Source organism: Dendropsophus ebraccatus, chromosome 11, assembly GCF_027789765.1.
Source record: "Dendropsophus ebraccatus isolate aDenEbr1 chromosome 11, aDenEbr1.pat, whole genome shotgun sequence".
Lineage (NCBI taxonomy): Eukaryota > Metazoa > Chordata > Amphibia > Anura > Hylidae > Dendropsophus > Dendropsophus ebraccatus.
This window is the reverse complement of record NC_091464.1, coordinates 26,506,779-26,530,811: the sequence shown is the minus strand read 5'-3', so window position 1 is coordinate 26,530,811 and position 24,033 is coordinate 26,506,779. Positions and strand designations below refer to the sequence as shown.

Below are 24,033 nucleotides of genomic sequence, written 5' to 3'. Positions count from 1 at the left end.
AGTTTAAAAAGGCTATCGCAGAGCTGCAGCCTGTGTCTGTTATATTGGATATATTGTGAATCTACAAAAATACTTCTGAGCATTACTGGCAAGTGCCCGGATTTGCTTTGGATTGTGTGGTATTATAATTCTGCTCCATTCACTTCAGCGGAGCTAAGCTGCAATACCACACACGTACTGAGGACAAGAGTGGCACAATTTGTGAAGGAAAGCAGCTACTATTTGTGTAATGGTGCTTAACCTCTTGAAAGAGACTCTGTCAGCAAGTTTATGTTGTCCTATCTCAGGGCAGCATAAACTACTGACAGAGAAGCTAAACAGAATGATGTATCACTTACATTGTTCTGTGCAGCTGATCCAGAGATATCCTCCTGAATAACATGGACAATAAGTAGTCCTCTCCATTATTTGCATAAGCCCAGTAGTCCTCAATATTCATGAGAAGCAGAAAACTCCACCCACCCTCTGCTGATTGGCAGTTATCTATCCATGCTGCATATAGGAAGTTAGCTGTCAATCAGCAGCTGGAGGGCGGGGAGAGGGGTGTGGCAAGAATCCTACTCTGCTGCATATTAGGAGAACGGCTGAACAGAATGATGTAAGTAATACACCAATCTGTTCAGCATTTCTGTCATTAGTTTATGCTGCCCTCATTTAAGGCGGCATAAACCTAGTGACAGATTCCTTTTAAACAAATGTTACAGAAACAGTCTTGCTGGGGATAAACAGATTTAAAAATTTTATAATGGAGGGCCATATATATATATATATATATATATATATATATATATATATATATATATATATATATATCTTGGGCCTCACGAACATACACCTACTACCAGGCGTCCCACCCCTCTGCCCAATAGTAGCAGCACTGCCCCACCTCGGTACCACTACCAGTATGATGGACCCTATCAGCAGCTCTCACAGCAGCAGTCACAGCTTTAGAATGGCTGTTGTAATAGATTATCAGTGGAGCTGTATTGTAGCTGTATAAAGAACCTTCATGTTTCACCCACACTGCACCCCTCTGAAGGTAATTACGCTTTGTAAACTGGGTTTACTCGCACACAGATTGGTAGTAAATTCGATAGATCTGTAATTTGCCATCTATTTTAGTCAGACTAAAACCAGATTTTTTTTACTTTTTTTTTCTGCATATGTTATGATAATCCTAAAGTAAAACCTATATGTTCTGATATTTTCAAGAGGCTTCTTAGGCCCCATTTACAAATGTGAATTTTGTTTGCAGGACACAAGAGTAATCTACTACACGTTATGGTCTGCAAACAAAAGGTGTATGTTTGTATACTAGACCAGATGTAGTCACTAGTGGACTGCATCTCATCCGTTACAGTCTATGGCGGCTCTGTGGTTACGCTGCAGTATACTTAGTATAACCTTTGGAGTGTACCTTAACATAAATAGCCTGATAATTGTGGTCTACCAATGATATTCGCAGTTTACACCTTAATGGCACTTTTACACTGGCTGATTATTGATGATAAACACTCCATACAGATAATTGGCCTGTGTAAATGGACCAGTAGTCAGCTGACAAGCGAGCAAACACCGTTTTTTGGCTGATTGAATTTATATGGTTGGACAAAAGATAAATCATCAGCCTTACATGTGTGACCATTCTGCCAGTTTTGCTGTGGTTGCTGAAAAACACCGGACAGCGTGATACTTCCACCACCATGCTTCTCTATAGTGATAGTGTTATGCCAGTGGTGAGCTGTGCCTGTTTTTCTCCAGATTTCACACTTTAAAATTGAGGCCAAAAAGTTCCATCTTGGTTCCCTTCTCCATGGGTAGGTTTGTGTTCTGATGCCTTGTCAGCAGTGAGATCTTACATATGCTGCGGTGTCTGTTGTGCTATGGGCTGGGTCTTTTCAAATCATGTCCAATCACCCGACTTTGCCACAGGGGACAGGTTTTGTCTTTACACTGTTCATTTTTGGGTAAAACTGGCATGTTATCTACATTCCTCAAGTCAGTACCAATACAATGAAACCCAATTCTTTAATTCTTTGCAAGTAGTAAAATATATTTTGTGCCATAATCTTTACTATTTGTCGCTACCTCACTTTTGTGTATTTTGCTTTTTGGTCACTTTTTATTACATTTCTCTGGATGTGATGTAACAGAAAATCAGCAGTTTTGCACTTTGAATTTTTGCGCTTATGCCATACAAGATAGGGAATGTGATAATCTAATAGTCCAGGCGATATGAGTCAGATGGTTCTTTCCAGCAATAGCAGGGAGAGTGGCCACTCGCCAGTATTTCATGGTTGGCACTAGGGATGCATGATGCACCGAAATATCGATACTACTATCGATATTTCGGGCAAAAATACTGTTCAGTACCAGGATTTCCTGGTATCGAAAGCAGAGAACATGGCCGGCGGCTAACTGAGCGCTGGCCATGTTCTCTGGGTGCTGCCCCCTGGTGTCACCTCCTCCGTCCCTCCCCTCCCTCCGCTCACAGCAGTGATAAGCTATAGCCGGCACATAGCGATCGCATGTGCCGCCTATGTAGCTGTAGCTGACGCTGTCCCACTGACAGCAGCATCTGACCCGTTCCAGAAGCAGTGGGGGTCGGCTACTATGTGTAGCAGATCCCCTCCGCTAATGACTGCAGCCTGCCGCAGGGTGAGGGGGTCCGCGGGTGGAGGGACAGTCTTGTTGTAGTGATGACCCTCGGACACACACACATCAGGGTCCCGCAGCTTCTTGGCAGCCTCAGAATGGAGGTCGGAGGTTATCAGTGCAGGGGATGATAATGCACACATGTCTTGTGTTGTGGTCTTTAACTTTATCGGCTCCTGTAATGATAGCCTCCTTTCTCCATTCTGCCGGCAAGGACTCCGGTGTGTGTGTCCAAGGTTGATCAGAGCAGGAAGACGGGCCAGGGTCATCCTGACAGCATTATGCCACCCCTCCCACCTCCCCTATATGTGATCTCTCCTACCTGATAAAAGCAATTAAAATGGTATGAACGGCAGCAGCCTCATAATGCAGGCTGTGCTACACTACTACAAGTCTTGCCACATGCAAGCCTTTACCTAAGAGGACGATAGAGCAAATCGTCAGAAAATGCATAATGGTATATAAAAAAAAAATTCAAATGATATCACATGCAATACTGACACAATACCACCTGCTAAGTCTATGTCCCCATGTAGTAGTGGGGGAAAAAACTGCATGGGTATCGCCACCATATTATGGCTTCGTCAGGACGTGGTGGCGATAACCGTGCAGTTTTTTCCTCCACTACTACATGGGGACATAGACTTAGCAGGTGGTATTTTGTCAGTATTGCATGTGATATCATTTGAATTTTTTTGGTTATATACCATTATGCATTTTCTGACGATTTGCTCTATCGTCCTCTTAGGTAAAGGCTTGCATGTGGCAAGACTTGTAGTAGTGGAGCACAGCCTGCATTATGAGGCTGCTGCCGTTCATACCATTTTAATTGCTTTTATCATTTCTTTTGTAATGGTGCCTGCACACAGAGAGATTTATCTGACAGATTCTGGAAGCCAAAGCCAGGAATGGATTTGAAAAGAGGAGAAATCTTAGTCTTTCCTTTATGACCCGTCTCCTGTTCATAGTCTGTTTCTGGCTTTGGCTTCAAAAATCTGTCAGATAAATCTGTCTGTAAACGCACCATTAGCCGGCTTAATGAAGTTATTTTAATTACATTTCATTGGTGTGCACTGTGATTTATATATCCTATATTTCTGTCATTTTTTGTTTTGTTCCATTGGTATTAGTGTATAGGGTACACAGTAGCACCCTTTCTTATTATATGTATACCTGTGGGGCCCACTTTGTTCTTCTTTTTCTCTTTTTTTTTAACCTCTTCTACCTGACATGTTATTAAAGGGGTCTCCTCTGCTGGGGGCACCACAAGTCTCAGCAGATAATCAGTCCTGCTTGGGACACTAACATTCCCACCATAATGTTTCCTGTTTGGGGCACACTAACCTGTAGACATCTGGATCTTAACTAACAGAATATTACAAGCACCATCACTCCCAGCATTGTGAATACTTCCTGTTTGATGTACTACAACCCTCAGCAGAATCACCTCTCCAGTCTGCAGCACTACAGGGGGATTTACTATAGAGGGGGTGCTTAAAAAAATTAAGTGATCAAAAGGTCACATATACACTCACCGGCCACTTTATTAGGTACACCATGCTAGTAACGGGTTGGACCCCCTTTTGCCTTCAGAACTGCCTCAATTCTTCGTGGCATAGATACAACAAGGTGCTGGAAGCATTCCTCAGAGATTTTGGTCCATATTGACATGATGGCATCACACAGTTGCCGCAGATTTGTCGGCTGCACATCCATGATGCCAATCTCCCGTTCCACCACATCCCAAAGATGCTCTATTGGATTGAGATCTGGTGACTGTGGAGGCCATTGGAGTACAGTGAACTCATTGTCATGTTCAAGCAGAAATCGAGACTCATCAGACCAGGCAACGTTTTTCCAATCTTCTACTGTCCAATTTCGATGAGCTTGTGCAAATTGTAGCCTCAGTTTCCTGTTCTTAGCTGAAAGGAGTGGCACCCGGTGTGGTCTTCTGCTGCTGTAGCCCATCTGCCTCAAAGTTGGAGGTACTGTGCGTTCAGAGATGCTCTTCTGCCTACCTTGGTTGTAACGGTTGGCTATTTGAGTCACTGTTGCCTTTCTATCAGCTCGAACCAGTCTGCCCATTCTCCTCTGACCTCTGGCATCAACAAGGCATTTCAGCCCACAGAACTGCCGCTCACTGGATGTTTTTTCTTTTTCGGACCATTCTCTGTAAACCCTAGAGATGGTTGTGCGTGAAAATCCCAGTAGATCAGCAGTTTCTGAAATACTCAGACCAGCCCTTCTGGCACCAACAACCATGCCACGTTCAAAGGCACTCAAATCACCTTTCTTCCCCATACTGATGCTCGGTTTGAACTGCAGGAGATTGTCTTCACCATGTCTACATGCCTAAATGCACTGAGTTGCCGCCATGTGATTGGCTGATTAGAAATTAAGTGGTAACGTGCAGTTGGACAGGTGTACCTAATGGTGCGTTTACACAGGCAGATTTATCTGACAGATTTAGAAAGCCAAAGGCAGAAACAGACCATAAACACGGAACGGGTCATAAAGGAAAGGTTGAGATGTCTCTTCTTTTCAAATCCATTCCTGGCTTTGGCTTCCAAAATCTGTCAGATAAATCTGTCTGTGTAAACGCAGCATTATAAAGTGGCCGGTGAGTGTATACAAACATGATACCAAATAAAACTGCAGATCACAGTGCAGAAAATAATCCCGCACACCACAGCCATACAGGGCAAAACATGAAAGGTTAGAGTAGTCACAGTAGTCAGAGTAGGACAACTTTTAAGCTTTTATTTAAAAAAAAAAAAAAAAAAATATGTTAACTATTTCTAAGATAATAAAATAAAAAGCCCATAACCTGATGTCACCATAATAGTGCAGACCTGAAGACCATAACAGCATAAAAACAGTTGGGGGTGTAGCTTTTTCTCATACTTTGGTATCGAATTGGTATCGAGTATCGAAATAAAAAATTAAGTATTGGTATCGAACTCAAAATTCTGGTATCGTGACATCACTAGTTGGCACAGCTGCTTTGCATGACTGCCTTAACTATTGCAGCATTTCCCTTGGACTATGGAAGAACTTTGTTCCCAACATGCCTTTTAACCTGCAGTATAAATCAAGTAAATTAGATTATAGTCAGGTAAGACTAGGGGATGTGGCCAATATATAAAACCTAATTTTTTTTTTTTTTAACATTTATGTATGATTCTCATTTTTTTTTTTATTTAAATCTCAATTTTCCTTTTTTCTAAATTATATATATATATTAATATATATATATATATATATATATATATATATATATATATATATATATATATATATATATATATTTATTTTTTTTTTTGTTTTTAAGGCAGGCAGCCTCATACTATTTTAATGGTCTCCGAGGCAGCAATTGTATTGCTTCCCACAGTGCTCCCATATAAGCAGTTATGCCTAATGTGTGCCTCCAAATAGTATTTAGGCTGCTCTGTGTCCCCATATATATGTATAGGCATCCTCTGTGTCTCTATATAGTATAATAGGTCTTTTCTGTGCATCCCCCAGTTGTTGGCCCACCCAGTACAAAGTATACTCCATGTAGCTATGCCCCAGCAGTGACTGGCAGCTCCTTACTCAGTAAGTTCAATGTATTTAAAGGGGTACACCGGGCAGGGGTTATATTTAGAGTATGCCTGGGGAAGGGGTGGAAATAGAGGCAGCAGGTTCCAGCGCCAGGTCCCGGATCGCGCCGCCCCGTTCTCCTGTCCGGCCGCCACTTCCTGGTCTGAGCTGCGGCTGGAGACGTGACATCTCAAGGCAGCTCAGCCATTCAGCGGTCGGAGCGGAGTCTCTCCTCAGCTGCTGAATATCTGAGCCGCCTTGAGACGTCACGTCTCCAGCCGCAGCTCAGACCAGGAAGTGGAACGGGAGAACGGGGCGGTGCGATCTGGGACCAGGCGCTGGAATCGAGGAGGTAAGTGACTGGCGGCCTCTATTTCCACCCCTTCCCCAGCCATACTCTTAAGAATAACCCCCGCCCGGAATACCCCTTTAACTATAATGGCTCCTTAGGATCTCTTTATCATTAAAAGCATAGGCCTAACACCCGGTGGTCGGCTGAATTCACCTCAGGGACCCCAGTTGTTGAACCCTCATTGATTAATATGTTGTCTTCTATCCTGTGGATGGGTATTACATACTGAGATTGGAAACCCCCTTTAATGTTTGGTAGATGCAACAGGTTGTGCTGCACCTCCTTAAAGGGGTTGTCCGGCGATAAAAAATTATTCACAGAATAACACACATTACAAAGTTATACAACTTTGTAATGTATGTTATGTCTGTGAATGGCCCCCTTCCCCGTGTCCCACCACCCCCACCCGTGTACCCGGAAGTGTGGTGCGCTATACATTACCTGTCACGTGCCGACCACGGTCTCCGATCCTCAGCAGTGACGTCTTCTTCGGGAGGCCGGCGGATCTTCCCGAGTGCCAGCCGCCCTCTGCAGCGTCATCCGAAGCTCAGCCGCGATTGGCTGAGCATAACTGTGCTCAGCCAATCGCAGCTGATGACGCGGCCACGTCATCAGCTGCTCAGCCGCGATTGGCTGAGCACAGTTATGCTCAGCCAATCGCGGCTGAGCGTCGGATGACGCTGCAGAGGGCGGCCGGCACTCGGGAAGATCCGCCGGCCTCCCGAAGAAGACGTCACTGCTGAGGATCGGAGACCGTGGACGACACGAGATGCGGTGAGTATAATGCACCACACTTCCGGGTCTAGCGTGGGTGGGGGGAAACACGGGGAAGGGGGCCATTCACAGACATAACATACGTTACAAAGTTGTATAACTTTGTAATGTGTGTTATTCTGTGAATAATTTTTTATCGCCGGACAACCCCTTTAAAGTAATTTGGCAAGAAGGTAATGCACTAACTGGTGTCACAATGCAAACTGAGGTCATGGTCTTCAAGGACTGGTATCTGCTTCCAGTGCATCATTTTCTAACCTGCAAGAACAAATTATATGAAAACTAGCAAAATATCTTGCCTGTAATAAAAAAAACTGCGAACGGGGCAGCCATGGTTTGTTAACATTCCTGCCTTCTCTCAACCAGCACAGTGTATTCAGTGTCAGCAGGGCATGCCCCTTCTAGTAGTGTTATATATGTATATATGTGTATATATACGTGTGTGTATTTATGTATATAATATAATATAATATTGTGTGCTCTTATTTATTCATACATATTTGTTTGTGTTCAGACGTCCTCACCTGATTCTTCCAATGAGAACTCCCCAGTCAGCCCTCCCGAGGAGCAGGCACAAGGGGACGCACCACCCCCACTCGAAGATGAGGAACCTGCTTTTCCTCACACTGACCTGGCTAAGCTGGATGACATGATCAACAGGTAATTTTTTCATTTTTTTAGTAGTATATTAGTAAAGTCTAAAGTTATTTTTTGTAACATTTGATAAAAAGCGTGTATGCCTTGAAGATGGGGGTGGGAGGGTGCCTGACATATTAGATGGAATATTTGTTTCCTATTGGCTTTCCTTAGGTCTCCAAGACCATCAATAAACAAAGGGGCTGTAAATATGGCATGTTAAAGAATTTAGTTTTTTCGAAGTGATAGTTACCCTGTAAGGAGGTTTTTTTATTCCATTTTTCAGCTGTCCTCATTAGAATTGGTGATGTGTAATTGGTGAGAGGATACCTTTTTAAAGGGTTTGTCTTCCTTGGACCTCCCCCTCTCTATATGCAGGGCTCCAGACTAAAAAATTTACCTAGGAGCCATTGGCTCCTAACCTGAAAAATTTAGGCGCCAAATAGAATATTTGGTCGCCAACATTTTAAACCATGTAAAATTAATGTTATGTTAAATGGGACTTACTGTGTGCAGAGGCCACGGCAGCATCCTCCTCCTTTAGATTCTCTCTTTTCTTAGTTTGAAAATGTTCAACATGGAAACTTGCAACCTGACAACCATATACAGTCTGACTCAGTACTTCAGCTTCACTTGGCTAGCCTTTTAATGAGGCTTACTCTTCTGAACTTGAACTTAAAGGGAACCTGTTGACCCCCGTGCCAGGCTCCCAACCCCCCGTTAGAGCCCCCTATACTCACCTCATCGCGCCGGGTCCCGCTTCTGAAGATGGTCGGGTCACGGAGATCTCAGCCGCTGCAGCCCGGCGTGCGCTGAGAGATGAGTCCAACGCTCAGAGAATGACAGGAGAGTCCAGCGCTCCGTCATTTTCTATGAGGGTTGGACTCATCTCTCAGTGTGCGCGCCGGGCTGCAGCGGCTGAGATCTCCGTGACCCGACCATCTTCAGAAGCGGGACCCGGCGCGATGAGGTGAGTATAGGGGGCTCTAACGGGGGGTTGGGAGCCTGTCACCCCGGCATCGGGGGTGACAGGTTCCCTTTAAAAGCTTGCAACAGTCTATACATACTGAGCTAGACTTATGACTGCAGCCATAGTGACCCCCCACAAGATGAGTATATAGATAGATATATCTCCTAGTGACTAATGCAAGTGACCCCCTACAATACAGACACCTGAGGGGCCCTGATAATAATAATTGTGCATATATCTATCTCCCAGTGTCTGCAGCCAGTTTGCCCTACACTTATAGATGGCCCCCTCCCCTTATAGATGACCCCCTCCCCTTATAGATGACCCCCTCTCCCCCCCTTTATAGATGCCCCCTCCTCCCCCCCATTATAGATGCCCCCTCTTCTCCCCCCTTATAGATACCCCCTCCCCTTATAGATGACCCCCTCTACCCCCATTATAGATGCCCCCTCCTCCCCCCATTATAGATGCCCCTCCTCCCCCCCATTATAGATGCCCCTCCTCCCCCCCATTATAGATGCCCCCTCTTCTCCCCCCCTTATAGATACCCCCTCCCCTTATAGCTAGCCCCCTCTCCCCCCCTTGAACATGGCCCCTCTTCTCCCCCCATTATAGATGCCCCCCCTTCTCTTCCCCCCCATTATAGATGCCCCCCTTTCCTCTATGCTAAGCAGTATTTAAAAAAAATAAACACACAAACTCACCTGACAACCCGCTCCCCCGGCGATCCTCTTCTTCTTCGGACGCTGTCCCCGGCTGATGTGCGGCTGCCGGGGGTGTCCCGTCCTATCCCCGGCAGCGCGGCGCGTCAGTGAGCTCCCTGTACGCCGGGGCTGTGACTTCTGACACAGGAAGCGTCTCTGACGCGCGCTTCCTGTGCCGGAAGTCAGGGCCCCAGGCAGCTCACTGATGCGCCGCGCTGCCGGGGATAGGATGGGACACCCCCGGCAGCCGCGCATCAGCCGGGGACCCGAACTTAAAGAGACAGTGCGCCGCCGCCGGGGCCAGTCGCAAATGGCGCCCAGATTAATAAATCTGGGCGCCATTTGCAAAATATTAGTCGCATTGGCGACCATTTTGGTCGCCATCTGGAGCCCTGATATGTCTCTGTATGGTAAATAAATATCAGAGGGGTCCCAAACACAAGACCTCAAAGCAGAGATCACTTTCTCTGAGGCCTTGTTCACTATTTCTTACATTTTTGGCTACTGTTTCTAACCAGCCCAAACTGTTGAGATTCAGAGGTCAGACCTGCAGTGATCAGCTGATCTGCTTTAAACATGGCTTAGATGGGTTGATTGGTCATAATGCAGGTGTATTTATGTTAACAGTAATGATCTAGTATAAAGAATAACTGCGACTGGTTGACGTTACATGCATGCCTAAACGTTTCTTCTCAGTACAGCCTGATGAAGTCTATTTTTTTTTTTATTCCAATAAAAATGACATTTTCTTTTAGACCTCGCTGGGTTGTTCCAGTTTTGCCGAAAGGTGAATTAGAAGTTCTTTTAGAAGCTGCTATTGATCTTAGTAAAAAAGGTACGTTTAGTGCAATGGAAAATAGAGAATAACTTTATTTCACTAAGATCTCTTCAATCCAGAAGCATTGCTGAAAAGTTATAATATACAGAAGACATGGGAGCACATTTCATTCTGTAACAATCTTACCCTGTGCTCCTCCCTCTAAAAATGAACATTTAGCAGGGTGTTCCGAACGCTCTTGATTTTCTATGGATAGGGGTGAGCCGCAGCCAGACTGCTCTTATCCCTGCCACTTATCTCACTGAGAACAAAGAGGTTGGGAAGTGAATTTCCGGCTGCAGTTATCTCATTTGTCAGTGGAGTCTCGTGAGACCCCCATACACTTTATACTGACTCGTATTGGGTCCAACCAATGTAAGTATAAAGTGTATGGGGACCTAAAGAATTCTTTAACCAAATGCTAAAGTTTCTTTTTGGCATAAATTGGTCTGTTTTTTTTTTTTTTTTTTTGTTTTTTTTTACTGTATTGAAAAATGTAATTAATGTTGCCATTGAGTAGAGGGTATACTGCAATAAATGTCATCTTAACTAGAGATGAGCGAACCGGGGTCGATCCGGACCCGAACGTTCGGTATTTGATGAGCGGGGGCTGCTGAACTTGGATAAAGCTCTAAGGTTGTCTGGAAAACATGGATACAGCCAATGACTATATCCATGTTTTCCACATAGCCTTAGGGCTTTTTCCAAGTTCAGCAGCCACTGCTAATCAAATGCTGAAAGTTCGGGTTCGGATGGACTCGAGCATGCTCCAGGTTCCCTCATCTCTAATCTTACCCTCTTATGATGGCTTTTAGCTAATGACTTCCCAGCTCCAGCTTGGTTCACCCTTGCATTAAAGAAAACCATGCAGACATGGAGAATTGTGCCATGATTCTGCACCTACTTGTAATTCATACTATAAATGCTTATTTTCTTGTCTTGGTTTAAAGGTGTTGTAACATTTTGGTGTGTTGCTCCCCAACTTAGGCCTTGATGTGAAAAGTGAAGCATGCCAACGATTTTTTAGAGATGGTCTTACTATATCCTTTACCAAAATTCTCACTGATGAGGCGGTGAGCGGCTGGAAGTTCGAGATCCATGTGAGTGTCTACTGCTTTTAAGGTTTTGGCTCCTCTTTTGTAGCTTTCCTTTAATAAAATTAACTATTTCTGGTATACTTGTCAGGGTGTGTTCATACATTTTAGTTTACAATTATTGAATAAAAGGCCAGATTTGGAAAGAGAAGTCTTCCCATCTATACATCTGTTAAAGGGGCAGTTCAGCAAAAAAAAAAAAAAATTCTTTCAAATCAACTGGTGGCAGAAGGAATCCCCAGTGTTGAAGTACTTATTAGCTGCTGTATGTCCTGCAAGAAGTGGTTTATTCTCTCCAGTCTGGTGCGCAGAAGGTTTTCTATAGGATTTTTCTACTGCTTTCAACAGTTCTTGTCACGGACAGAGGTGGCATAAGAAAGCACTGTGTCAGACTGGCAGGAATACACCACTTCCTGCAGGACATACAGCAGATAAGTATGGGAAGAGTTGATATTTTTTTGAGTTGATATTGACATACTCAGCTAGAAGGTTGCTAAATGCCCAGAACTGAAGATTGTATTTTCAACCAAATGATACATCAGTAAGCCGGCCCTGTGCTGCCTAATGTTTGTTTTAAAGTCTGGTGAATTTATTCAATTTGCTCTTTGTTTTGATGAACAGAGGTGTATTATAAACAACACTCATCGCCTTGTGGAACTATGTGTGGCCAAGCTTTCCCAGGATTGGTTTCCTCTTCTTGAGCTTCTTGCGATGGCCTTAAACCCTCATTGTAAATTTCATATCTACAATGGTACACGTCCATCAGAGACAGTTCCAGCTGGTGTCCAGCTGGCAGAAGATGAGTTGTTTGCCCGTCCTCCTGACCCACGATCTCCAAAGGTGGGTGAAATGCCTTAGATCATAAGTTGTAGTTCCCAAATCTTTTTTTTTTTCCTCATAATGTAAAAAAATCTGCAATTTTGTAGTTTGGCGCTATTTTACTTTTATGCCAATCACCATGTGGGATCATTAATGGTTTATTTTATTAATTCATACAATTTCTCATGTGGTGACTGATGGCATATATTGATCAATGTTCTGCTTCTGCATAACATTGATCAGTGAGATTCAGCAGAATCACCAGAGAAGCCAGGACTGCCATGAAAGGTAAGTATAACCCTCCAGTAGCCCTAGCAACCGATAGTCATCTCTGTTCTTTGCTGCAAGTGTGGTGATTATGACAAGTATGAAATGTCAGGGCTTTCTGTCCATGCTGCGATCAATGTTGATAGCAGCATGCACAGGGTTAAATTCCCAGCATAGGACTGAAATCGGCTCCCTGTAGTCGCAGACAGGTGTCTGCGACTGCATGTATACGACGACTGCTGGGTCGCAGTTAAAAGGCATATAGCCAGTCGTTAAGTTGTTACATTTTCTGTACCAATACTTTAATTGTTAGGATAGCTTCACACATACCGTATCACAGCGTATTTATATAGGTCAGAACCTATATCAACGATCAGCCGATCGGCTGATCGTTGTACTTATTACATGGAGCGATAATCGGCCGAATTGGGCTGATTATCGTTCCGTGTACTAGTACCCTTAGGCTATGTTCAGATACTGTAAGAGACCGGCCGCTCTCAGAAAAAATCATCAGAAAAGATGATCTTTAGCGCCGCTGAGTTCTGATGCGGGCGTATACATGTGTGCCCAGATCAGAGCTCCCCACTGCACACAATAGAGCGTGTGGCTGCAGCCGCTCGCTTCATTGTGTGGACTGACAGGGTTTTCTGCGGCCGATATTCGGTGAATAGCGGCTGCAGAAATTGACATGTCAGTTTCTCGTGGCACCGCAATGGATCCTGGCCAGAGCGTATACACGCCAGCCAGGATTCCTTCAGCACTGCTGAACTTACGTTGCGTGAACATGGCCTTAGACTGTATTTTTCTTTCATTCATGAAGTTGTAACTGGTAAAAAGCTGCATAGGTTTGTCTTAGTCTGCAGAATCTCCTGCAGTAGTATCATAATTGAGTACCTGGCAGTCTACATATAGATTACCGACATCTGCAATGTGTTTTGCAAACTTAAATGAAGGTACAAATTTGATTTGTATGTAACTAACATATTTCTCTCTTTATTTAAAGGGTTGGTTAGTAGACCTCATAAATAAGTTTGGCACATTAAACGGGTTCCAGACACTGCATGATCGCTTTATGAATGGCTCCGCGTTAAACGTGCAAATCATTGCAGCTCTCATAAAGTAAGTTTAAAGGTTTTATCTGTGGTTTCCATGTTGTAGCTTTAGGTACCAGTGTCTCACAGCTAACAGATTAGTAAAGCAGAAAGAACCACTATCCTTAACCGAAGATTAAGGCTGCACAGCAACTTTGGTCACAACAAAAGGTGTGCAGCCAAAGATCACCGCTGCGCTCTCCCTGCATACGTGTCAAGTTAAATTTGTAAAAAAATTTTCTGTTTTTTTGTTCATGTTCTTCATAGATTACATCCTATCTGCAGAGAAGGTAAAGCAGTATTTTGATACTGATTAGAGACTAGCAAAACATGAGCATGCTAGAGTTAAGTCTTTCTGCATTTGAAAACAGGTGGCTGAAGTTGGATGCAGCCCGAGGTAGTCCAGGAAAACATTGATACAGCCAGGACTCCCTAGGGCTGCATCCATCTTCAGCCACTGGTATTCAAATATGGAACGGCTGGACTCAAAGCATGCTCAAGCTGATATTATGGGTCCTATTCCATGGGCCGATAGGGACCCGATCAATAATGTAAACTAGCACTGATCGGCGCTCGTTTACTGGGCCTATTACACGACCTGATAATCGTTTAGCGAGGAATGCGGGGACATCATTACCGATGTCCTTGCAGCCCTTTTTTAAACAACATACTTAACCTAAGCATGTTGCAGGTCTTCTCCTGCGCTCCTTTTTCCTCCCGATCCCGTGCACAGCAGCAGCTTCGGTGCGGCCTGCCTGAGGTGACAGACCGCTCAGCCAATCACTGTTAGCTAAGACAGACCGCACTGAAGCTGCTGCTGTGTGTGGCGGCTGGAGGAAGAATGAGCGCAGGAGAAGACCTGCAACATGTGTAGGTAATGTATGCTGCTTCTGAAATCGCTATTCCACACATTAGGTTTTAGTATTTTAGGTTTCATTGGATGATCGTTGTCTCTATTCCACGGAGCAATAATCGGCCGATTTATAGCTCCATGGAATAGGACCCTATGGGATCATTCGTATGCAGCCAGTGTTAGTGGCAGTATTGTTTACCTTAGTTCATGCATAGTTCACTCTTGCGTTTCATATACCTTTTTTTAATGTAAGCTTTATTTACATCTTGTATGTTTAGAAATGTGTATATTTTTAGTAATTGACCAGCAAAGTGTTTTGTGTCTGTAACATGCTTTTTATTCTTGTCTCATTCTAGGCCATTTGGACAGTGCTATGATTTTTTAACTCTTCACACGGTCAAGAAATACTTTCTTCCCATTATAGAAATGGTTCCTCAGTTTCTAGAAAATTTAACTGATGATGAATTAAAAAAAGAAGCAAAGAATGAAGCCAAAAATGATGCTCTCTCCATGATAATTAAATCCCTTAAAAACCTCGCTTCCCGTGTTCCAGGACAGGAAGAAACTGTCAAAAATTTAGAAATTTTTAGGCTTAAAATGATACTTAGGTAAGATGAGACTTAACTGATTTTAGAATCTGTTTTTGTTTCCTTGTTTATTTCTACACTTAAAGCGTAACTGTCATTTCAGGGTCATTTTTCTGAAAACATTAAATATCAACAGTACAAGCGATTTTAAGAAACTCTGTAATAGGTTTTATGTACTAAAAGCGTTTCCTTCTGTAGTGAAAAAGCAATCTCCCAGCCTCCCCCCTCACATCAGAAGAAGCAGGATTTCTGTCTCCATTATGTGGCTATGGAGAGGGGAGGGGCTGTTAGGAGTGACTGAGCACAGAGGATTTCTGCAAAGCACAACACCCTGCAATTTTCTCTTAGTAAGTTCATAGATAAGCACTGACCTTTCTGACCCCAGAATCCAGCGTTTTAGGTGCCCAGAGAGTCTACAAACAGCTGACCTTCATGTCACCTCTTCCTGCTCCCTCATCTCCCTCGGCCCCTCCCCTCTTCATAGGCTTACAATGGAGAGAGCAGAACCAGTCTTCACTGGCTTCTCTGTAATGAAGACGTGTTTGCCTGATAATGCACAGATAAGAAGTCGGGGGGGAGGCTGGGAGATTGCTTCTTGAGTACAGAAGGAGGCTTTTTTGGCTGATGAAACCTATTACAGAGTTTCTTAAAATCGCTTATACTACTGATTTCTGCAATAAAAAAAAACATGACCGTTACGCTTTAAGGATTCATTCAAAAGTCCACAGAAAACTATCCATGCATGGGGGGTTGTATGCGGATCTGACCTCACAGCCATCAGCATCATGATTAATTACGATGTCGGGAGATCTGAAACGGTTTATAAGTTTTTACTAGCCTAGTGACCTTGTTTCCTGCGGACGCTTGAATATGCCTCCTTACATTGTGGTGGGATTATTATCCACCCCTTTCACCTTTTGGTTTATGTAACAGACACAAAGCATTAAGGCCCCTTTTACTCATTTGAGGCTGTCTTTGCAGTGATGAAACCTTTCAGTAGGTTTCAATGTTTCCTGTTTGTGTAAAAAAAAAAAAAATGGAGAAAAAAAAAAATATATATTCTCGCCTGCTACAACAGTGTTCTTCTCAGACTTTCCCCTCTGTCTTCTGGCTTTGCAGGCCTACGAGTGACATTTGTGCATTGCAGCGGTGGGGGAGAAGAGAGCAGCCTCTTTAGGCCGGAGGCAGACAGAAAAGTGATTGCCATTGACTCCTGACCCTGTCAAACATAGTGCTGCATTAACTGCTCCTGATTAGGAGTTAAAGTGACTCTGTACCCACAATCTGCCCCTCACAAACCACTTGTACCTTCAAATAGCTGCTTTTAATCCAAGATCTGTCCTGGGGTCCACTCGGCAGGTTATTCAGTTATTGTCCTAAAAAACAACTTTTAAACTTGCAGCCCTGTGTCAGATTGGCATGGCCTAGAGTGTCTGTGGATTAGGCTTGCACTGCCTCTCTGTCCCTCTTCCCCACCATTAGAAATGCCCTGGGCAGGGTTTTTTCTATTCATCACCTGTCTGAACACTACACATGTGTTGGATCGTTAAGGCACCTATGCAGTGTTCAGACAAATGATAAATAGAAAAAATACTGCCCAGGGGCATTCCTAATGGTGAAGAGGGCGGGGAGGAGGGACGGAGAGGGGGTGCAAGCCAGCGCACAGATACTCTAGGTAAAGCCAATTTGACTCAGGGGTTGCAAGTTTAAAAGTTGTTTTTTAGGACAATAACTGCATCACCTGCCAAACAGACCCCAGGACAGATCTTGGCTTAAAAGCAGCTATCTGAAGGTACAAGCGGTTTTGGGGGTGGGGGGGGGGGGACAGATAGTGGGTACAGAGTCTCTTTAAAGGGCCAGTGTCAGTTTCCGGATGCACATCTGGAGCTAACTTGATTTCCAGACAATTATAGGACATTTTTCATTACGGCCGTGATCTGTTTCTCTTATGGCTCTACTAGGCATTGCTCCCACCTATCCAGAATCCTGCTCCACACTGATGAGGGGCAACAACCCAAAACAGTTGTATATGGATGTAACCTGCCTAGGTTTTTCCCTTGTCATTACATTGACTTATAGGGCCACTTAATGGAGAGGTACGGCAAATTTTTTTTATTAAAGTATTGATTTGCCCCCCAAAAGTTATACAAATTACCAATATACACTTATTACGGGAAATGCACATAAAGAACTTTTTTTCCCCTGCACTTACTACTGCATCATGGCTTCATTTCCTGGATAACATGGTGATGTCACGACCCGACTCCCAGAGCTGTGTGGGCTGTGGACACAGGGCACTGGCTGGAGGGACACTGAGCCATCCCTCTGCCATCATCTTCTCCAGCAGCCACAGCCCGCACAGCTCTGAGAGTCGGGTCGTGACATCACCATTTTATCCAGGAAGTGAAGCCTTGATGTAGTAGTAAGTGCAGGGAAAAAAGCACTTTATAAGCATTTCCTGTGATAAGTGTATATTGATTATTTGTATAACTTTTGGGGGGTAAATTAGTACGTTAATAAAAATTTTTGACCGGAACGATTATAATAACTATAAAATTTTAAACACTGTGTAAACGCAGCGAAGGATCAAACGACGAGCGGGAAATTGTTCATTTTGGTCTTACAACATGTTCTTAAATCGTCGTTCGTCGTTTGCAAAAAAATTCGCAGATCGTTCCATGTAAACAGTCGTTTACCGATTTAACCTATGTGCGAGATGCGATCGCAAAACGATTTTTTCCTACGATATATCGTTCCGTCTAAACGCTGATTGTTATAAAAAAAAATCGTTATTCGAAATCGTTAATCGTACGATCGGGCGAATTATCGCTCCGTGTAAAGGCAGCATATGGCTCAAAGCAATAGGATTCCCTGATTGAAAAGACATGCTTTTCTATGGAATGTCTAATTCAGACATCCCCTTTATTGATTCCCCCTGCAGGCAGATGCCAGACCCAAAGTTTATGTTAATATTCTAGAATGTAAAAGTTTTTCTAAAATTGTCCGCTTCTGGTTAATACAATACTATTGTTCTATAGGTTGTTACAAATTTCATCCTTTAATGGAAAAATGAATGCACTTAATGAAGTGAACAAAGTTATATCAAGTGTATCCTACTACACGCACAGACATGGCAATCCGGAAGAGGAGGAGTGGCTGACTGCAGAGCGGATGGCTGTGAGTACAACGCACTATAAAGAAGTCTGTCTTTTCCCATAGCTTTGTTTGGTTAATATTTTTTATTCTATACTACTCAGTAGTTCTTAACCAGAATTTAGTTTCTTAGGAAGCTTGAGTACTCACTGTGTGGGTATTTTTTTGTTATTCATGCGCTGTAAACTATTTTTGCCAATGTCCTTATGTTCTAGGAATGGATTCAACAGAACAATATCCTATCTATTGTTTTGCGGGATAGTCTACATCAGCCGCAGTATGTGGAGAAACTGGAGAAAATTCTTAGATTTGTTATCAAAGAAAAAGCACTAACATTGCAAGATCTAGACAATATTTGGGCTGCACAGGTACAATTATAGATTTTTTTGAGGTTTAATTTTATTCTGGAGACTTGGGTGTCCTTATTCCGGCATACAATGACATTTTTTTTTTTTTTTTTTTTTTGTGTTTTTTTTTCCCAGGCAGGAAAACATGAAGCCATTGTAAAAAATGTCCATGACTTGCTTGCCAAGCTAGCATGGGATTTCTCACCAGAACAACTTGACCACCTCTTTGATTGTTTCAAGGTACTGTAAGTGTGTTGGGATGTTGCTTTGTGTATATAATCAGCTCACTTTGCCCTTGGATTCACTGCATTTTTCAATACTTTTTACTTTTTTCGTTTCAGTATGTTACTTTGATGCAGGTCATATTTTTCTGTATGTGTTGTTTTTTTTTTGTTTTTTTTTTATAATTATGAAGTCACTGGGAAATGGCATACAGTAGGATCTCTTAACATCCATTTTTTTTTAAACACTTTTCAACAATGTTAAAGGGGTAGTGCGGCGCTCAGAAATTATTCACAGAATAACACACATTACAAATGTCCCACCACCCCCACCCGTGTACCCGGAAGTGTTGGTGCATTCTAAATTACCTGATCCGTGTCGAGGGCCGTCTTGTGCCAAACGTCATCTTCGGACGGACGGCCGAGTCGCTGACGCCCCCCCCCCCCCCTCCGCCGCGTCACAACTGTGCTCAGCCGCGATTGGCTGAGCACAGTTATGCTCAGCCAATCGCGGCTGAGCATCGGATGACGCTGCAGAGGGCGGCCGGCATTCGGGATAGTCGGAGCTGTTCGCCGGCCGCCCGAAGAAGACGTCACTAGCTGAAGATCGGAGACTGGTGTCGGCACGTGACAGGTGAGTATAGCGCACCACACTTCCGGGTACACTGGTGGGGGTGGTGGGACACGGGGAAGGGGGCCATTCACAGACATAACATACATTACAAATTTGTATAACTTTGTAATGTGTGTTAGTCTGTGAATAATTCTTTACCGCCGTACTACCCCTTTAAACTAAAACAAAATTGCAGTGTATCCAACTTCAGTTTGCATCCCTATTAGGGAGCCTTCACATGTAGCAGGTTTGGCTGTAAAATCGGCTGTGATACTCCACATCATTATAGTATTTGGCCCTAAATGCTTGCTGACGGCCTGCTCAGCCAATCAGTGAGACAGCGCTTTGATTGAGAGTGCCACCAGTGAGCAGGGACCCCAAGACTCGAGCAGGTGTGCGACATCTGGGCAGGTAAACATGGGCGGTATTATAATATTTTTTTTAACAACATAGAAGCTAATTAGTTAAACATGGCTGTCATCACATTTGCGCAGCAGATTAAATATACACTGTGGGAAATTATAGAGCCTTAGACTATAATGGTACTGAGTGTCACAACAGATTTCACTGCAAAACTAGGTACGTGTGAAGGCACCTTCAATATATATATATATATATATATATATATATATATATATATATATATATTTTTTTTAAACTAGGCTTTTTTCACACGACCATATATTTCTGTCTAATTATGGATCTTTTATTATGGACAGCATAGAAACAATAGATTTATATAGAACAATGCACTTTTTTTTTCTCATTTCTCATCTCATTCTGTTTTCATTCCAAAACTCCTGCCTGCATGCTAATAGTGCTAAAAACGTGAAAATGGAAAATGTGTGTCTTGGAATCTTAGAAATGTCCTGTTCTTATTGATAGGCACTGGTATGCTGGCACATTATAGTGTCCTTTATGATTTTCAAGACAAGGTTTTTTTTTTTTTTTTTTTTGTTTCTAGGCTAGTTGGACGAATGCAAGTAAAAAACAGCGTGAAAAATTGCTGGAGCTCATACGACGACTAGCGGAAGATGACAAGGATGGCGTAATGGCTCACAAAGTGTTAAATCTTTTATGGAACTTAGCTCACAGTGATGATGTACCTGTAGATATAATGGACCAAGCCCTCAGTGCGCACATTAAAATTTTGGATTACAGCTGCTCGCAGGTTGGTAAAGTAAGCTCCTGTTTTGTATCTTGGGTTAATAATATTAATCATTATTTAATCATCAGCCCAAGAAGCCCCTCCACTGAAAATCCACACTTTTATGGTGTTGAGAGAGAGCCCATGCAACGTCCCTACATTCTTCTTATTGGTTTCTTAGCGGTTATAAAAAGTGAGCAATAAATTAGCCTGTGCATATTGTGGCTGAGCTGCATTAACTGCACGCAGTCTTCTGACGTCCGCTGTCTGCCAATCTGATACCCTTTAAGTGTCCGATGTATGCCAATCTCACATCCAAAGCCTATATCTGTCTCTAGAACTGGGGCTGGGGAGTCGCCTTATATTTTGACAACATTAATCCAATTTTTGTCTCTTTAGGATCGAGACACCCAAAAAATACAATGGATAGATCGTTTTATAGAAGAACTACGTACAAATGACAAATGGGTCATTCCAGCACTTAAACAAATTAGAGAAATTTGTAGTTTATTTGGTGAAGCACCTCAAAACTTAAGGTAATGTTCCAGTGTATTTTTTCCAGACATGCCTGTATGTATTGGTCGAAGCGCAATTGTTTTAGCAAAAAAAAAGAAAAAACTAATCTTTTTGTATCAGATCCATAATATATTGTTACCAAATTGTAAAATCTTGTATACTTTCTATTTCAGTCAGACACAGCGGAGCCCTCACGTGTTCTATCGTCATGATTTAATCAACCAGCTCCAGCATAACCATGCCCTCGTCACTTTAGTTGCTGAAAACCTCTCTTCCTACATGGACAGTATGCGGCAGTACTCAAAGGGTAGGTCAAATATTGATGTCATTAAAGGGCATGTATTAAAAAATGCAAGAAATCTATTTAAAAAATTCTTTGTATACTGTTATGGCCTGAGCTGTTTTTAATCACCTTTAGCCATATGCTTTACAGCAAGCACCATAGACACAGTTGCCAATAGACAGACCCTGTCCCAATGAGATGAGTGTACTCTGTGACTCTATACCGGTGTCACATATCGCTGTAAGTCTGTACAAATCACTTTACAGCAGCTTCCTCTATTCACCACAGACACAACAGGAAGTCTCCGCTTAGTTTTAGCCCCAGTGGAGAGAATGAAAACTGCAAGATCTCTAAAAGAAGTAGTTTGAAAGAGTCAGCTGTGTGACAAACTTATTTTTGGGCAGTAGCTGATTTCATATATTTTTTTTTCTCTCTCTCAGAACATGGGGAATATGATCCTCAGACTGTAAGGCCAGGAAGTCGCTACAGCCATGTTCAAGAAGTCCAAGAAAGACTAAATTTTTTAAGGTAAGTTATAAGGAACCATCTTCTAAAGATGTGTGATCCCTGTGGCCGACATCAATTTGCGGTGCTCTTTCCAGTGAAACCATGTAAATGGTTTATGTTCTCCTTTCATGCCTTCTATACTTTCCTTTAGGGTACGTTCACACTTACCGGATCCGCAGCTGATTTTCTGCTGTGAATCCGCAGCGGATCCGCAGCAGATTTCATTTAAATAACTGAACACAGCATCAAATCTGCTGCGGATCTGCTGCGGATCCTGTAGGTGTGAACGCACCCTTATAGTTCTGAATAGAGATGAGCGAATTTACAGTAATAACAAAGCAAATTGCTTTGTTAGCTTGGCAGGTGGCTTATCAGCCAGCTGCCTCTGAACTCCGTGACACACTCTTCAGGGTGCCATGAGAAGCTGAATCCAGTCCTGGGGAACTGGGAGATGTTTTCTAGGGCTGGATCCAGCTTTTCCAGGCACCCAGAAGGGATCGACACTGAGTTTAAAGGCAGACTGATAATAAGCCATCTGGCAAGCTAATGAATAGATTTGCTTTATTACTGCAAATTCGCTCATCTCTAGTACCGAGTCACCTATAATTTTATTATGACCAAATAGAATAAAAATTGTGAATTTAGAAGTTGTTGTATTAACTTTGATTTTTTTTCCCTTATGAACCCTTGTGCAGATTCCTCTTGAAGGATGGTCAGCTTTGGCTATGTGCACCTCAGGCAAAACAAATTTGGAAGTGTTTAGCTGAAAATGCTGTGTACCTTTGTGATCGTGAAGCTTGTTTTAAGTGGTATTCCAAGCTGATGGGTGATGAGCCAGACCTTGACCCGGATATTAATAAAGACTTCTTTGAAAACAATGTGCTGCAGCTAGATCCATCCCTCTTAACAGAAAATGGTATGAAATGCTTTGAGCGTTTTTTCAAAGCTGTCAATTGCAGAGAAGGAAAGCTTGTAGCAAAACGACGAGCCTACATGATGGATGACTTAGAGCTTATAGGACTCGATTACCTTTGGAGGGTAAGTTTATTCTTCTATCCCCACGTAGGATCGTTTTCCACAATAAACACAACAGAACAAACTTCTTAAAGTAAATCCTAAAATGTTCACATTTGTAGGATTTAGGAATCTGCGATTCATTTCTTCATGGGTGGAGCCCCTCTTCCCTTATACAGATCTCCATATACCCTGCATAGAGAGAGATGTTAAGGAGAATTTCCAAATTCTTCCCACAAATTAAATTTAATTACACAAAAATGTAGTCAACCTCCTTTTTGTGTCCGTTTTTGATACGTTTTTTTTTTTTTTTTTTAAGACTTAGTCAATGGAAAAACGGATCAGAATGGATGCACACAAATGCATAATTTTTTTTATTTTTTATTTTGCACAAAACGGAATGCAAAAACATAGTGTGAACCCAGCCTAAGAAGGTTGTTGGCAGGAGGTTGTACATGGGAGGGCAAATCACTGGGTTATGGGGGAGGAGCCCACATATGGGGAGGGTGGTACACACAAGCTGTCTATCAAAGTGAAAGAGAGTTGCTCTAATGTATACATTTTTTTGTGTGTGTTATGGCCATGGTATTTATCTCCTGTGGTTACCTTTTTGTCTTTTTATGTTATTGTAGGTTGTAATTCAGGGTAGTGATGACATTGCAAGCCGAGCAATAGATCTTCTCAAGGAAATTTATACAAACCTTGGACCAAGGTTACAAGTAAATCAGGTAAGATCGTGATGTTTCTTACCTTTTTATGCATGTGACTTTAAGATTCAATGCTTTCCTTAGCCCAGTAACTGTTCAGTGAAGAGAAAAATCAGTAGTCCTTTTCCTAAAGGGATTATCCAGCACTACAAAACCAGAGACAGCACCACTCTTGCCTCCAGTTCAGGTGCGGTTTGCAGTTAAGCTCCATTCACTTCAATAGAACTGCGTTACAAAACCTGCACCAAAACTTGGAGACCAGAGTGATGCTGTCTCTGGAAGAAAGTGGCCATGTGTTCTAGCACCGGATAACCCCTTTAAGTA

At 42.8% G+C, this 24,033-nt stretch overlaps 1 protein-coding gene across 2 annotated transcripts in view; it reads left to right on the top strand.

The window, feature by feature from the left end:
• USP9X (ubiquitin specific peptidase 9 X-linked) overlaps positions 1-24,033 on the top strand; it is an 83,824-nt gene that overhangs the window by 28,871 nt on the left and 30,920 nt on the right. For both annotated transcript variants that reach the window (XM_069945817.1, XM_069945818.1), the window contains exons 3-17: positions 7,878-8,023; positions 10,429-10,508; positions 11,478-11,590; positions 12,206-12,424; positions 13,674-13,789; positions 14,971-15,222; positions 18,240-18,378; positions 18,570-18,722; positions 18,837-18,941; positions 20,500-20,706; positions 21,082-21,218; positions 21,372-21,505; positions 21,922-22,009; positions 22,684-23,026; positions 23,635-23,730. In XM_069945817.1, the coding sequence (XP_069801918.1) occupies positions 7,878-8,023; positions 10,429-10,508; positions 11,478-11,590; positions 12,206-12,424; positions 13,674-13,789; positions 14,971-15,222; positions 18,240-18,378; positions 18,570-18,722; positions 18,837-18,941; positions 20,500-20,706; positions 21,082-21,218; positions 21,372-21,505; positions 21,922-22,009; positions 22,684-23,026; positions 23,635-23,730 (2,328 nt within the window). The remainder of the gene's footprint in view (positions 1-7,877; positions 8,024-10,428; positions 10,509-11,477; positions 11,591-12,205; positions 12,425-13,673; positions 13,790-14,970; positions 15,223-18,239; positions 18,379-18,569; positions 18,723-18,836; positions 18,942-20,499; positions 20,707-21,081; positions 21,219-21,371; positions 21,506-21,921; positions 22,010-22,683; positions 23,027-23,634; positions 23,731-24,033) is intronic.